General features: G+C 42.4%; 1 protein-coding gene across 1 annotated transcript; it reads right to left on the minus strand.

Moving 5' to 3' along the window:
* Positions 1–299: 299 nt before the first annotated feature.
* nipsnap1 (nipsnap homolog 1 (C. elegans)) lies at positions 300–13,978 on the minus strand. Its single transcript, XM_046351338.1, has 10 exons — positions 13,713–13,978; positions 12,502–12,623; positions 11,833–11,878; positions 11,555–11,649; positions 11,260–11,330; positions 9,235–9,375; positions 2,112–2,143; positions 1,819–1,913; positions 1,525–1,608; positions 300–1,017 (listed from the first exon to the last, which is right to left on the minus strand). Exons 1-10 carry the CDS (start codon positions 13,784–13,786, stop codon positions 953–955), a joined length of 825 nt encoding a protein of 274 aa, XP_046207294.1. The 5' UTR covers positions 13,787–13,978; the 3' UTR covers positions 300–952.
* Between the last annotated feature and the right edge of the window lie 284 nt (positions 13,979–14,262).

The following is a 14,262-nucleotide window of genomic DNA, read 5'->3' on the forward strand; positions in this document are numbered from 1 at the left end:
ACGGCAATTTGTCCAAATTAAAAGTTTTAGCTTCACTGTCCAAATAAATACGAAGGGGATTGTATAATAACATATTCTGATATAACAATATCTGATACCCATAGCCTAATTATCACACCTATACACAAAAATATTAACAATTCTAGAACAGTGTTTGTAACTTGGGGTCTGCAATACCACCACTGCAAAAACATATTTCCAAACACTTAATACATTTCCAGGTCAAATAATATTAAATTCAATAGATTAACATGACACTATCACAAGAAGATAAAACACAAAATCAATGAGACATAGAAAAAGGTTACATAGCATTTAATAATCCAGTTTTCATGTTTCTCATTTCAAAGATGCATCTACTTATGTCTATTGATTTGCTTCTTCAGATGGTTGACAAGGGAAGAGACTCACATTAGCTCACATTGACCTATAGGTTTCTTATACCTGAGATATGGCATATGCTTCTACATGTCCACTGAGTAGGCATTTCTTACTGCTGTATGTTCACACACTCAAGATGCATAATGATAATACAGTAGCAACAAGTTCATTTCTCTATCATAGCTATTAATTCCGTATCATAGCTACTTCATACCTTATTGACGTTATTGAAGATTTCCTTTCCCTTGTTTGGCACATAATTCACCTGAAATATAATTTATCTATCAATTTAGGTGAAATAAAATCTCTCCCCTATTCACCATGGTAGCAAAAATGGAAACTGGATTCTATTTTGAATGCAGTCTTCAAACTGAGGGCTTGCCAGTGCATCAAAACATTAGTTTTCATCAAAAGGTTCCATCTACCACAGCTCATAGATTCAAGCTTTACATGTAGGCCTAAGTTATCTGCACCTACAACAAAAGAGAAAAAGACAGAGAGACACGATGGAAAAATGCCCATAATCTGTTCTCGCTTTGCTCTTCCAGAACGGGATCTTGACTGAATCTGGTTATTGCAGAGGTGAACTCTTCGTAGGAATCATAATCCTAGACTCCATGCTCCTGATCAAAGGCACTAGGAGAGGAGATGTGACAGAGAGAGAGAGAGAGAGGTTAGAGCTCAACATCAAACATCTAAAACCGTTTTTCTCAACTGCAATCCGTGAGTACCCTCAACTGTCCACATTTTTATTGTAGCCCCAGACAAGCACACCTGATTCAACTTGTCAACTAATCATCAAGCCCTGGATGAGTTTGTCCAGGGTACTATTGGGGGTAACCGAGGAACGAAGTTGGGAAACACTGAAAAAAAGACAGCAGCCTATATTTTGTGTCAAGATGGAGTAATACAGGGTTTTCATTCAATTATTTGAAATGATCAGTATTCACGTATGTACCTCAGTGAGTCTGATCCGACAGCCCACAAGACAATTCATTTAGACTTACAAACATAGTGAAATACTGAGTTTGATGCAATTGAAAAACATGTTTATTCTGAAGCTTCTCTCACAGAAGCACAATGCATTGCCAGAGAGGTTTTGATTGATGTCTATGTGTTTGTTTTGTGTGTATTCATTCCTACCTGTATAATAGACACTAGAATCCCATCCCTCCTTCTGCCAGGCAGAGTTTCTTGTCTCTTCTCTGGATTGAAGGTCTTTATAGGCTGTAGATGGAACAAATGATTTATACTTGCATTATAATCATAATATACAAATAGGGGCAGGTACAAAAGACATTGACAGACAGAATAAACAATAATCCAACGTGTTGCACCACAGTAGTAAACTGTCTGTCACAAACACACAGCATTGTTTGGCTTCATTTGATAAAATAGTGTCAATGTTTTGCATACGGGTATCATCAGCCGACTCACCCCACAGATGATGAACTTCATACAGGTCTCCTATCTGAGAGAAGAACCCTCCAACTGCCTCATTGTTCTCCTGTCGATGTTTGATCGCCCTCGCCCTATCAAGATAGGTAATAATGAATACAGTCAATATTGGACATATTTGACATTCTACTGAAACATTTACTGATATTACTTATTACCAGCTTTATTTCTGCATTAATTATTTACAAAAATGACATGCAACTTAGATGCATATGGTACATGCACATTTCTTTCAAACAATGTTCATATTGCAGTCTCATGAGAAGTCTTACCAATGATTCCCCCATTCAATCATCGTTCCAGGCTAAAAGTTGGTTGAGAAAAAGAAAACAATGTCTTTAACCATGTTTCCATTCAGTTTTTATGCAAGTAAAGTCATATCGTATAAAAAAAACAAAAAAGATCACGACTCTCTCACGACATCAATGCGTACATGTCGACAGATAATGTGTTAATTCGACATGGTGGGACCTTTTTGTGTCGTTAAAATTAATTATGCGGGAAATGGCTGTGGAAACGCTTTGATGCACAAATATTTACATAATAACCATCATATTGAAGTAAACTTGGAGTCAAGCAATAAAAATAATCTCGCTATTTTCCATAATAATCTCATCATGTAGACCACAGGATGTTGGTGGCATCTTAATTGGGGAGGACGGGCACATGTTAATGTCTAAAGCGGAATAAGTGGAATTCTATCACATACATCAAACACATGGTTTCCATTTTTACGCTGCTGCTACTCTCTGTTTATTATCCATGCATATTCACGTTACCTCTACCTACATATACAGTCGTGGCCAAAAGTTTTGACAATGACACAAATATTCATTTTCACAAAGTCTGCTGCCTCAGTTTGTATGATAGCAATTTGCATATACTCCAGAATGTTATGAAGAGTGATCAGATGAATTGCAATTAATTGCAAAGTCCCTATTTGCCATGCAAATGAACTGAATCCCCCCCAAAATGTCCACTGCATTTCAGCCCTGCCACAAAAGGACCAGCTGACATCATGTCAGTGGTTCTCTCGTTAACACAGGTGTGAGTATTGACGAGGACAAGCCTGGAGATCACTCTGTCATGCTGATTGAGTTTGAATAACAGACTGGAAGCTTCAAAAGGAGGTTGGTGCTTGGAATAATTGTTCTTCCTCTGTCAACCATGGTTACTTGCAAGGAAACATGTGCCATCATCATTGCTTTGCACAAAAAGGGCTTCACAGGCAAGGATATTGCTGCCAGTAAGATTGCACCTAAATCAACCATTTATTGGATCATCAAGAACTTCAAGGAGAGCGGTTCAATTGTTGTGAAGAAGGCTTCAGGGCGCCCAAGAAAGTCCAGCAAGCGCCAGGACCGTCTCCTAAAGTTGATTCTGCTGCAGGATCGGGGCACCACCAGTACAGAGTTTCTCAGGATTGGCAGCAGGCAGGTGTGAGTGCATCTGCACGCACAGTGAGTCAAAGACTTTTGGAGGATGGCCTGGTGTCAAGAAGGGCAGCAAAGAAGCCACTTCTCTCCAGGAAAAACACAAGGGACAGACTGATATTTGCAAAATGTAAAGGGATTAGACTGCTAAGGACTGGGGTAAAGTCATTTTCTCTGACGAATCCCCTTTCCGATTGTTTGGGGCATTCGGAAAAAAGCTTGTCCGGAGAAGACAAGGTGAGCGCTACCATCAGTCCTGTGCCATGCCAACAGTAAAGCATCCTGAAACCGTTCATGTGTGGGGTTGCTTCTCAGCCAAGGGAGTGGGCTCACTCAAAATTTTCCCTAAGAACACAGCCATGAATAAAGAATGGTACCAACACATCCTCCGAGAGCAACTTCTCCCAACCATCCAGGAACAGTTTTCCAGCATGATGGAGCACCTTGCCATAAGGCAAAAGTGACAACTAAGTGGCTCGGGGGAACAAAAACATTGATATTTTGGGTCCATGTCCAGGAAACTCCCCAAACCTTAATCCCATTGAGAACTTGTGGTCAATCCTCAAGAGGCGGGTGGACAAACAAAACCCCACAAATTCTAACAAACTCCAAGCATTGATTATGCAAGAATGGGCTGCCATCAGTCAGGATGTGGCCCAGAGGTTAATTGACAGCATGCCATGGCAGATTGAAGAAGTCTTGAAAAATAAGGGTCAACACTGCAAATATTGACTCTTTGCATCAACCTCATGTAATTGTCAATAAAAGCCTTTGAAACTTATGAAATGCTTGTAATTATACTTCAGTATTCCATAGTAACATCTGACAAAAATATCTAAAGACACTGAAGCAGCAAACTTTGTGGAAATTAATATTTGTGTCATTCTCAAAACTCTAGACCATGACTGTAAGTAAGCATAGGGTTTGTTGTACCCCTCTTCAACACCTGTCTTAGTGTGTTTGGACCATTCTAGTTTGTTGTTGATGTGGACACCAAGGAACTTGAAGCTCTCAACCTGCTCCACTACAGCCCCGTTGATGAGAATGGGGGCGTGCTCAGCCCTCCTTCTCCTGTAGCACACAATCATCTCCTTTGTCTTGATCACGTTGCACCACACGGTCAAGTCCCTCACCTCCTCCTTATAGGCTGTCTCATAGTTGTCGGTGATCAGGCCTACCATTGTTGTGTCATCTGCAAACTTAATGATGGTGTTGGAGTCGTGCCTGGCCATGCAGTCATGAGTTAACAGGGAGTACAGGAGGGGACTGAGCACACACCCCTGAGGGGCCCCCATGTTGAGGATGAGTGTGGTGGATGTGTTATTACCTACCCTTACCACCTGGGGGCAGCCCGTCAGGAAGTCCAGGATCCAGTTGCAGAGGAAGGTTTTTAGTCCCAAGGTCCTTAGCTTAGTGATGAGTTTTGAAGGCACTTTGGTGTTGAACTTTGAGCTGTAGTTAATGAATAGTAGACATGAGGAGTTGCTTCACGTTCTGATGGAAGGGTTTCAGGACGTGGCCGAATGACACGACCTAGCATTGGACGCATTGCGGGAGCAATTCCGTGGGTTGCCTACCAGGCAGCCTACCACGACGGTAACCTCCCAGCCAGTCAGTAACCCGGCTGGTAGCAGCGCAATCACCCCGGTTTCCCAGGAACACCGCTTACCTCCCCGAAGCGCTGGTGAGAAAAGTTTGAAGCTCTGGTGTCCGGAAGAGAGGCTGCCCGGAAGTTACTCAAGCTTCGGCAGGATACCCTCAGTTTGGAAGACTGTGCGGTGGAGTTCCGCACGCTACATGGAACCCGGAAGCGCTGTTCGACACATTCCTGCACGGATTATCGGAGGAGGTAAAGGATGAGCTGGCAGAGCGAGAACTACCAACAGATCTCGAATCACCCATCGCTTTAACCATCCGGATCGATGATCGGCTACGGGAACGTAGGATGGAGAAGAGGTCTGATTACAGTCCCAATCGCTCACTCAAGGATTCCACCTTGCATCTGATGAACTCCGGCGTGCGTCTATGTCCCCGAGAGGATCCGAGTTTACCCGAGTCCCTCCAAGAGCCTCCGAGACTGCCGATTCATCTCTTCCCGAGCCAATGCAGCTCGGCAGGGCTAGGCCGTCTCCAGCCAAACGCGTATGCAGATTTGAGACCCAGAATTATCTGTATTGCGGTACTGCCGGTCATTATGTGTCTACCTGTCCCTTCAACAGACCTAGCTCATTTGTTGGAGCGAGTACTCTGGTGGGCCTTAAAGATAATTTTCCGTCTCCCCTTGCTCGCCCCCCCTCTCCGTGCCAACCTACGGTGGGGTGACCAGTCCAAGTCTCTCCAGGTACTCATCGACTCGGGGGGCCGATGTGAGTCTCATGGACTTTACCCTGGCGTCCGAGCTGGGCATCCCCACTCAACCCCTCTCGATTCCCATGGGTGTTAGAGCGCTGGACAGTTGCTCTATAGGCCGGGTCACCCACCCGACCACCCACGTCAACCTACGAGTGTCGGGGAAACCACAGCGAGACGATCCAATTCCTGCTGGTTGAGTCTCCGCAGTTTCCGTGGTATTGGGATTCTCTTGGCTCCAATGACACAATCCCTCCATTGACTGGGCTACGGGTGCCATCGTGGGCTGGAGCCTGTCCTGCCACACTCAATGTCTGAAGTCAGCTCTGCCTGCCCCGGGATGTCTTCCTGGGGCTTGGAAATTGCCCCGGACCTCTCCGCCAGCTACGCAGAGTACCAGGACCTCCGGGAGGGGTTCAGTAAGGCTCTGGCAACTTCGCTTCCACAGCACCGACTGGTATCCAAGAAGGTCACGCCTGAGGCACTGGTACGTCACTATATTGCTGCGGCTACACCCCCGGAAGCCGAGACCTTTCCCCCCTGCTCCAAGATCATTAGCCCCTCTGCTGTTCGTCCTCTGTTCCCCCGTACCCTCCGTATTTTTCCTACCTTTTCTGTGTCTAGAGTTAAAACCATGTCGGACTGCCCCTTGTCTCCTGTTTCCAGGCCCACCTCTCTCTCCCGTTTCATCGACGGCCGACCGGCATACATGGTGAGACGTCTCCTGAAGGTTTGACCTCGGGGCAGGGGATTCCAGTACCTGGTTGACTGGGAGGGTTATGGCCCGGAGGATGGGTGCTGGGTCTCCGCAAGTGACGTCCAGGACCCAGGCCTCATCTCGAGTTCCAGTGCTGGCACCCCGCTCAACCATGTATGCGCCCAGGTAGGACGCCAGGTGGCATCCCTAGAGGGGTGGGTGTTGTCACACCATGATTTGTTTCACCCGTCTTTGTGCTTGTCTGCACCCCCCTCCAGGTGTCGCCCATCTTCCCCATTATCCCCTGTGTATTTATACCTGTATTCTCTGTTTGTCTGTTGCCAGTTCGTTTTGTTCCTCAAACCTACCAGTGTTTTCCCCTTGCTCCTGTCTTGTCCATATTCCTGTTTTCTAGTTTTACCAGTTTGTCCTTTCTGCCTGCCCTGACCCTGACCCTGTCTGCCGTTCTGTACCTTTGCCCCACCTTTCTGCCCTTTACCTGTCCTTTTGCCTGCCCCTGTTCGAGTAATACACTTTTGTTATTTCGGCATTGTCTGCACCTGGGTCTTACCATCAAACGTGATAAGTGAAGACATTTGCCAGTTGGTCAATGCATGCTCGGGCTAGATGTCCTGGTAATCCACCTGGCCCTGCGGCCTTCTATTTAAAGGTATTACTCACATCGCTTGGAACAGCTGATGCTCTCATGTATGTTTCAGTGTTACTTGCTTCGAAGAGAGCATTGAGGTTATTTAGCTCGTCTGGTAGGCTTGTGTCACTGGGCAGCTCACGGCTGTGCTTCCCTTTGTAGTCTAATAGTTTGCAAACCCTGCCACATCAGCAGCGTAGCCTAGTGGCTAGAGAGTTGGACTAGTAACCGGAAGGTTGTGAGTTCAAACCCCCGAGCTGACAAGGTACAAATCTGTCGTTCTGCCCCTGAACAGGCAGTTAACCCACTGTTCCCAGGCTGTCATTGAAAATAAGAATGTGTTCTTAACTGACTTGCCTGGTTAAATAAAGGTAAAATAAAATAAAAAATAAAATCTGACGAGTGTCAGAGCAGGTGTAGTATGATTCGATCTTAGTCCTGTATTAACGCTTTGCCTGTTTGATGGTTCATAGGAGGGCATAGAGGTATTTCTTATAAGCTCCTGGGTTAGAGTCCCGCTCCTTGAAAGCGGCAGCTCTACCCTTTAGTTCAGTGCAGGTAGGCTATGTTATCTCAATTACCTCGGCTATCTAGTGCCCCTGCACATTAAATTTGTACCGGAATCCCATGTGTATAGCCTCGCTACTGTTGCTAGGTAATTATTTGTAAAATTGATATTGTAAAAAATGTTTCTTATATAATTATAATATATATTTTTTAGTCTTTATCTGTATTTTCATCTTTTTTTTCTTTCTTAAAACTGCACTGTTGGTTATGTAAGTAAGCATTTCACTGTAAGGTCTACTACACCTGTTGTATTCAGCACATGTGACAAATAACATTTGATTTGCTCCATAAGTCGCTTTGGATAAAAGCGTCTGCTAAATGGCATATATTATTATTATTATTATGAGCCTTCAGCCCCCTCAGCTGGCTCCACTGATGTAGACTAGACAACCCACATAGCCTACATGCACTATATCTGCGAGTTGTTAGCTATTGCGCAGTTAGCAAGACCAGAGTAGGCACATTTGCTATTTAATGCAACCGTTTCTGTGATAAAACGAATCGTTAGAGTTGAAAATGCAATGGAAACACATTGAACACATAGATTTTTATTCGGTACAGTGTTTAGAGCGTTGGACTAGTAACCGAAAGGTTGCAAGATCGAATCCCCGAGCTGACAAGTTAAAAATATGACTTTCTGCCCCTGAACAAGGCAATTAACCCACTGTTCCTAGGCCATCATTGAAAATAAGAATTTGCTCTTAACTGACTTGCCTAGTTAAATAAAGGTAAAATAAAACAAAACAAAACATGAAAACTTAAGCGAAAAAGTACATTTTGTGTGCACTACATCATCACATACTGATTGTTACCCTCAACAAGTCCATTTGCTGGAAACATGTCACTGGTGGAAAAAAGCACATATTTTCATTATGCAGATTCTAGAATATTCGCATGAAAATCTTTCGCTAATTAGATGGAAATCTAGCTACTGGAGATAATTACACTGAAGTATGAACACAGGAAACGTTTAACTTCATAACCACCCGTGTCTTTCACCTACAGAATGCAACAGCATCCCATTTACATACCATACTCCTAGACATGCAGGTGCTGCAATCAAAACATACAGTTCTGTACACATTGCAGTGTGACGTAGGCCTACATACTCATTAGATACAGTTGAGCGAGACATGTTGGTTGTGTTTGAGATTAGACGTTTATCTTAGCTTAGGTACATGATGTCCATTGTGTTCTGTAGGTCCACTGTTTGTATATCTCTGGGTGTCCTCACAGCAGTATCTTACCTTGAGTTTCCATGAGAGCAATTTGTATGTCTAGGTCATTGCAAGACTTATCTTAAAGGGATAGTTCAGGATTTTGGCAATGAAGCCCTTTATCTACCTCCCCAGCGTCAGATTAGCTTGTGGGTACCTATTTTTTGTATCTGTGTCCAGTACGAAGGAAGTTAAGAGGTAGTTTTGCGAACAAATGCTAACTAGCATTAGAGCAATGACTGGAAGTCTGCATGCTAGCTGTTCCCATAGACATCCATTCATTGCGTTACTGCTAGTTGGCAATTGCAATTACGTTAGTTGACAACTTCCTTAGAACTGAATGGAGAAATATAAAAATGGTATCCACAAGGTCATTGGACTCTGGGGAAGTAGATAACGGGCCTCATTGCTAAAATCCTGAAGTATCCCTTTAAGTTTGTATGACCACAGTTTGCATGTTTCTAGTCCCAATCAGCGTCTTACCTTGAGTTTGTATGAGCGCATCTCGTAAATGTTGGGTCCATTTCTGGGTGTTGGCTCGTTCCAGAAACTGAACTCTAGAAGAAGCTGGTTCCGCCGTGAGACCAGCATTTTACTCCTTTCCATCCTGAAGTGCCGATACTCCTTTAAAACAGTTTCATGTTGTTTGAAATTCATGAATTAGTCAACTAAAGAAGAATAGTTGTTTCACGTCAGCGAGTAGTAGAGCCATGCTTTCCCCCCAAAATAATGAGGATACGCTGATATTTTTATACAGTTGAAGTCAGAAGTTTACGTGCACCTTAGCCAAATACATTTAAACTCAGATTTCACAACTCCTGACATTTAATCCAAGTAAAAATTCCCTGTCGCAGGTCAGTTAGGATCACCACTTTATTCTAAGAATGTGAAATGTCAGAATAATAGTAGAGAATAATTTTTTTCAGCTTTTATTTCTTTCATCACATTCCCAGTGGACAAGAAGTTTACATACTCAATTCATATTTGGTAGCATTGCCTTTAAATGATTTAACTTGGGTCAAATGTTTCGGGTAGCCTTCCACAAGCCTCCCACAATAAGTTGGGTGAATTTTGGCCCATTCCTCCTGAAAGAGCTGGTGTAACTGAGTCAGGTTTGTAGGCTTCCTTGCTCGCACACGCTTTTTCAGGTCTGCCCACACATTCTCTATAGGATTGAGGTCAGGGCTTTGTGATGGCCACTCCAATATCTTGACTTTGTTGTCCTTAAGCCATTTTGCCACAACTTTGCAAGTATGCTGGGGGTCATTGTCCATTTGGAAGACCCATTTGCAACCAAGCCATAACTTCCTGACTGATGTCTTGAGATGTTGCCTCAATATATCCACATAATTGTCACCCTCATGATGCCATCCTTTTTCTGAAGTACACCAGTCCCTCATGCAGCAAAGCACCCCCACAAACCACCCCTACCGCCGTGCTTCATGGTTGGGATGGTGTTCTTCGGCTTGCAAGCCTCCCCTTTCTCTTCCAAACATAACGATGGTCATTATGGCCAAACAGTTCCATTTTTGTTTCATCAGACCAGAGGACATTTCTCCAAAAAAGTACGATCTTTGTCCCCATGTGTAGTTACAAACTGTAGTCTGGCTTTTTTATGGTGGTTTTGGAGAAGTGTCTTCTTCCTTGCTGAGAGGACTTTCAGGTTATGTCGATATAAGGACTCGTTTAATAGATACTTCTGTAACTGTTTCCTCCAGCATCTTCACAAGGTCCTATGCTGTTGTTCTGGAATTGATTTGCACTTTTCGCGCCAAAGTACGTTCATCTCTAGGAGACAGAACGCGTTTCCTTCCTGAGCGGTATGACGGCTATGTGGTCCCATGGTGTTTATACTTGCGTACTATTGTTTGTACAGATGGATGTGGTACCTTCAGGCGTTTGGAAATTGCTCACACTAGACTTGTGGAGGTCTACAATTTATTTTCTGAGGTCTTGGCTGATTTAATTTAATTTTCCCATGATGTCAAGCAAAACGGCACTGAGTTTGAAGGTAGGCCTTGAAATACATCCACAGGTACACCTCCAATTGACTCAAATGATGTCAATTAGCCTAGCAAAAGCTTCTAAAGCCATGACATAATTTTCTGGACTTTTCCAAGCTATTTAAAGGCACAGTCAACTTAGTGTATGTAACCTTCTGACCCACTGGAATTGTGATACAGTTTAATTATAAGTGAAATAGTCTGTCTGTAAACAATTGTTGGAAAAATTACTTGTGTCATGCACAAAGTAGATGTCCTAACCGACCTGCCAAAATTATAGTTTGTTAACAAGAAATGTGTGGAGTGGTTGAAAATCAAGTTTTAATGACTCCAACCTAAGCGCATGTAAACTTCCGACTTCAACTGTATATAACAATATCAGATTTACAAATATTTGACATAACTTGACTTACATTTTGAATGATCTGTTGTGGTACTGATTTGTCCAGAACATAATTTCTAATTGCTTTTAAAATGCAAAAAATATATAGTTTACACAGCCTACCTTATTGTTGTTCAATTTGGTCAAGCATTCAGTCAATGCTGGGTAGCCTCCTGTATACCGCCAAAGGTGCACTGCAACAAACAGACAGCAGAGGTCAGTGATGTATTGGCCAAACTGTTTACCTCGAACAGCTAGATGACATCATTGTGCAAGAGGCCTATCTTCAGGAAAAGGTATGTGATAACATTAGATCAGGGTTAACAGAGAACATAAGAATACATCAACAGATCATTAGATAACAGTCGACTGGGGTTTTGTGACACTGTTGTTATGCACCGACGTCTCTGCCACTTACCTGCTTGGTCTTGGTCGCCATACCAAGTATTCCAGCTCCCCACAACATCACAGGGATAGTCCTGGTCTAAGTGGAGTTTGTGCTGCACCTCAGCCCTGAATTCATGGAAACGTATAAAGACACAATATCACAGATACTGTATGTCTGCATTTTCATCGACTGTGCAGTCCTACTCACAGATATCTAGTAAACATCTACTGTGAATGACCAAAAGAGGAGACTGTCAGTTAGTATTTACAGCACATGTGAGCAAAAATAAAAAATAAAGATGAACTCACTCCAGATTGTTGTACGCCTCCAGACACTCTGGCTTGACATTGTGAACTGAGAGAGAAAGGGACAGAATAAGCTAGTCTGAATATTGGTGGGTGGACATTAGGCAAAAGAAAAAGGGAAATATCATATAACATACTGAGCAGCATCAGTCATATTATTAGACTAATGCGTTATTCCTTCTGTTATTTTTGGATCATCGTCCTCCTACCCAATTTCCCTGCTGGTTGTAATGGTCTTTCTAACCCAATTTCCCTGCTGATTATAATGGTCAGGCTAAAGTTATAGACAAATCAAAGGACAAAGTTTAAAGTATGTGATGAGAACTAGACATTTCTAATTACATTTTTGTCACAACAAAACACATGATAGCATTGTAATGATACCATGTAATTACACATTCTCACTTTATTTAGCCACAGATCTGCATCCATCTTCCTGTAGGTCCCTTGGTGCAATAATATGCCTTAAATTATGATGATCCTTTCACTGTTTTCCAAAGAGACGGATTGATAAAATGTCACACAGAGGCTATGCTGTGTACAAAGCAAATGAATCCAATTCAACATAATTTTCTGCATTTGTCTCACATTTAGTTTATTATTGAACCTCAACCACTTCTGCAGAAGATAATATAGATGTGTTGATGCAGCTAGGATATAATATATTATTACATACACTGAATTTGTAGAGGTCGCTGGTCTCACACTTCGACAGCAGGTTGGAGTGGGCATCTTTCCTGGCCTCCACTTCGTGCACAAACATAGACTGGAACCATCCTTTGTCTGAAAACCTCCTACACAAGAATCAAATTTAAAGAATCAAAATAATTTAGAGTTTTTGCAGGATCAGGCAACTTGGCATTGATATACAATAGAAACATACTGATCAGTATAGGCCATGAAATCTAAATGAGTCCACTGGTGGCACTGCAGTTATCACGCTATGATGAGTAGCCTACACCCTGGGTATGAGTGTGATCAATAGCCATTTATGTTAGTCTGGTCAGTTGAATGAGAACAGCATTACTCATGTGTTATTTACAAGAACCTGCCTTGGATATTGCATAGAAGAAGTCCAATATTACTTGTGAAGATGTGTTACCATTTTAAATCCAAGAGTGTCATGGATTTGTCCATTAGTAGTGGCTCAGAAGAACTTGGTTGAATCAAGTTATTGACCAAGCAGTCTGACAAGGCCTACAGATCATCTGCTCTGGTGTCACTGACTCAAATCAGATGGATTGAATGGAAATGCAAAAGCTGGCAAAGCAGTTAAAAACTGAGTGTAGGCTAGCAGTGGATCACTTTAAAAGTGGGATTATAAACTGGGTGGGTTGAGCCCTATACCACACTTTTATTGGGCATTATTGCTTAAAATATAGAATATGTCATTTTGCATGCTGACTTGAATTTGCAGTCAGAGGAAAGGATATAGTAGTTGTTTTTTGTTTTATTCAGTTGCCATGTTGTCATAGGGTTTAGTTACATTGTGTCAGCATTGGAAAAGTGATAACACCACACAGTTGATCCCATTTGAAATGGATCAAAGTTCAGGTGCCTAGCAAATTATTAAAGTAGGCTAGTAGACTCAGTTAGTGCAACTTTTTCATCATTAATCAGGATGTTTCCTCCTTTCAATCGTTGAACCTTCATAATTTGATCAACAATTGCAGATAACGCACACATTTAGCAGGCAGACATTGTTGGATATATCGTCCCTAATATAATTACTCTACGATTCAAAGCGACCTAGTTCACATAATTAGGGTTCACATTCTCAAAGTATTTAATTGCGCTGTGTAAGATTAAGTTAAGTACGTTCTCTGTTGAACAACGATGCGAGTAAATGTTAGCAATTAAAACTCCAACCCGTTTCACTTTACCTTGCGACCTGCAGCTTGACAGCATTCCTGTACAGTAGTTGGCCCTTGGGCAATATTGAACACGTCGCCGCCATCTTCCCCAGACACTGAATGGAAACCTTTCCCTCGTTTGTGTGAAGCTTTATATGTACGGCCTGTGTAGTGACGTTATGACGAGAGTTTAACAGAAGCAACAGTTTAATATTTAACCAAGGATAAGTATCTGACTGTTAGCTGTAGTCAGAGAGGAAAAGGCGAAGCGAGAGGTTTTACTCTGCCCAAAATCTGTCCACGAAAATATACCCACGAAGTGAGGATTTTTTGTATGGAAGTCAATGAGTAACGGATTTGGTCAAGAAAAAATGTAATTGTTAGTTTGCTACGTGAGGCTAATTTGATTGAATAGAAGTTTCGTAATGATTAGGTTGTTAGGAATCGAATGATATATGTGGAGATACGTGGAATAGCGACAACTTGGTAAAAAAAAAAACTACTTTATATCAGAGTTGTGCCTGTTGTCATAAGTTAGCTGACAACTTCATAAAAACGATGCGCACACTTCAATGTGGCA

Source organism: Oncorhynchus gorbuscha, linkage group LG05, assembly GCF_021184085.1.
Source record: "Oncorhynchus gorbuscha isolate QuinsamMale2020 ecotype Even-year linkage group LG05, OgorEven_v1.0, whole genome shotgun sequence".
NCBI classification, from domain to species: Eukaryota; Metazoa; Chordata; class Actinopteri; order Salmoniformes; family Salmonidae; genus Oncorhynchus; species Oncorhynchus gorbuscha.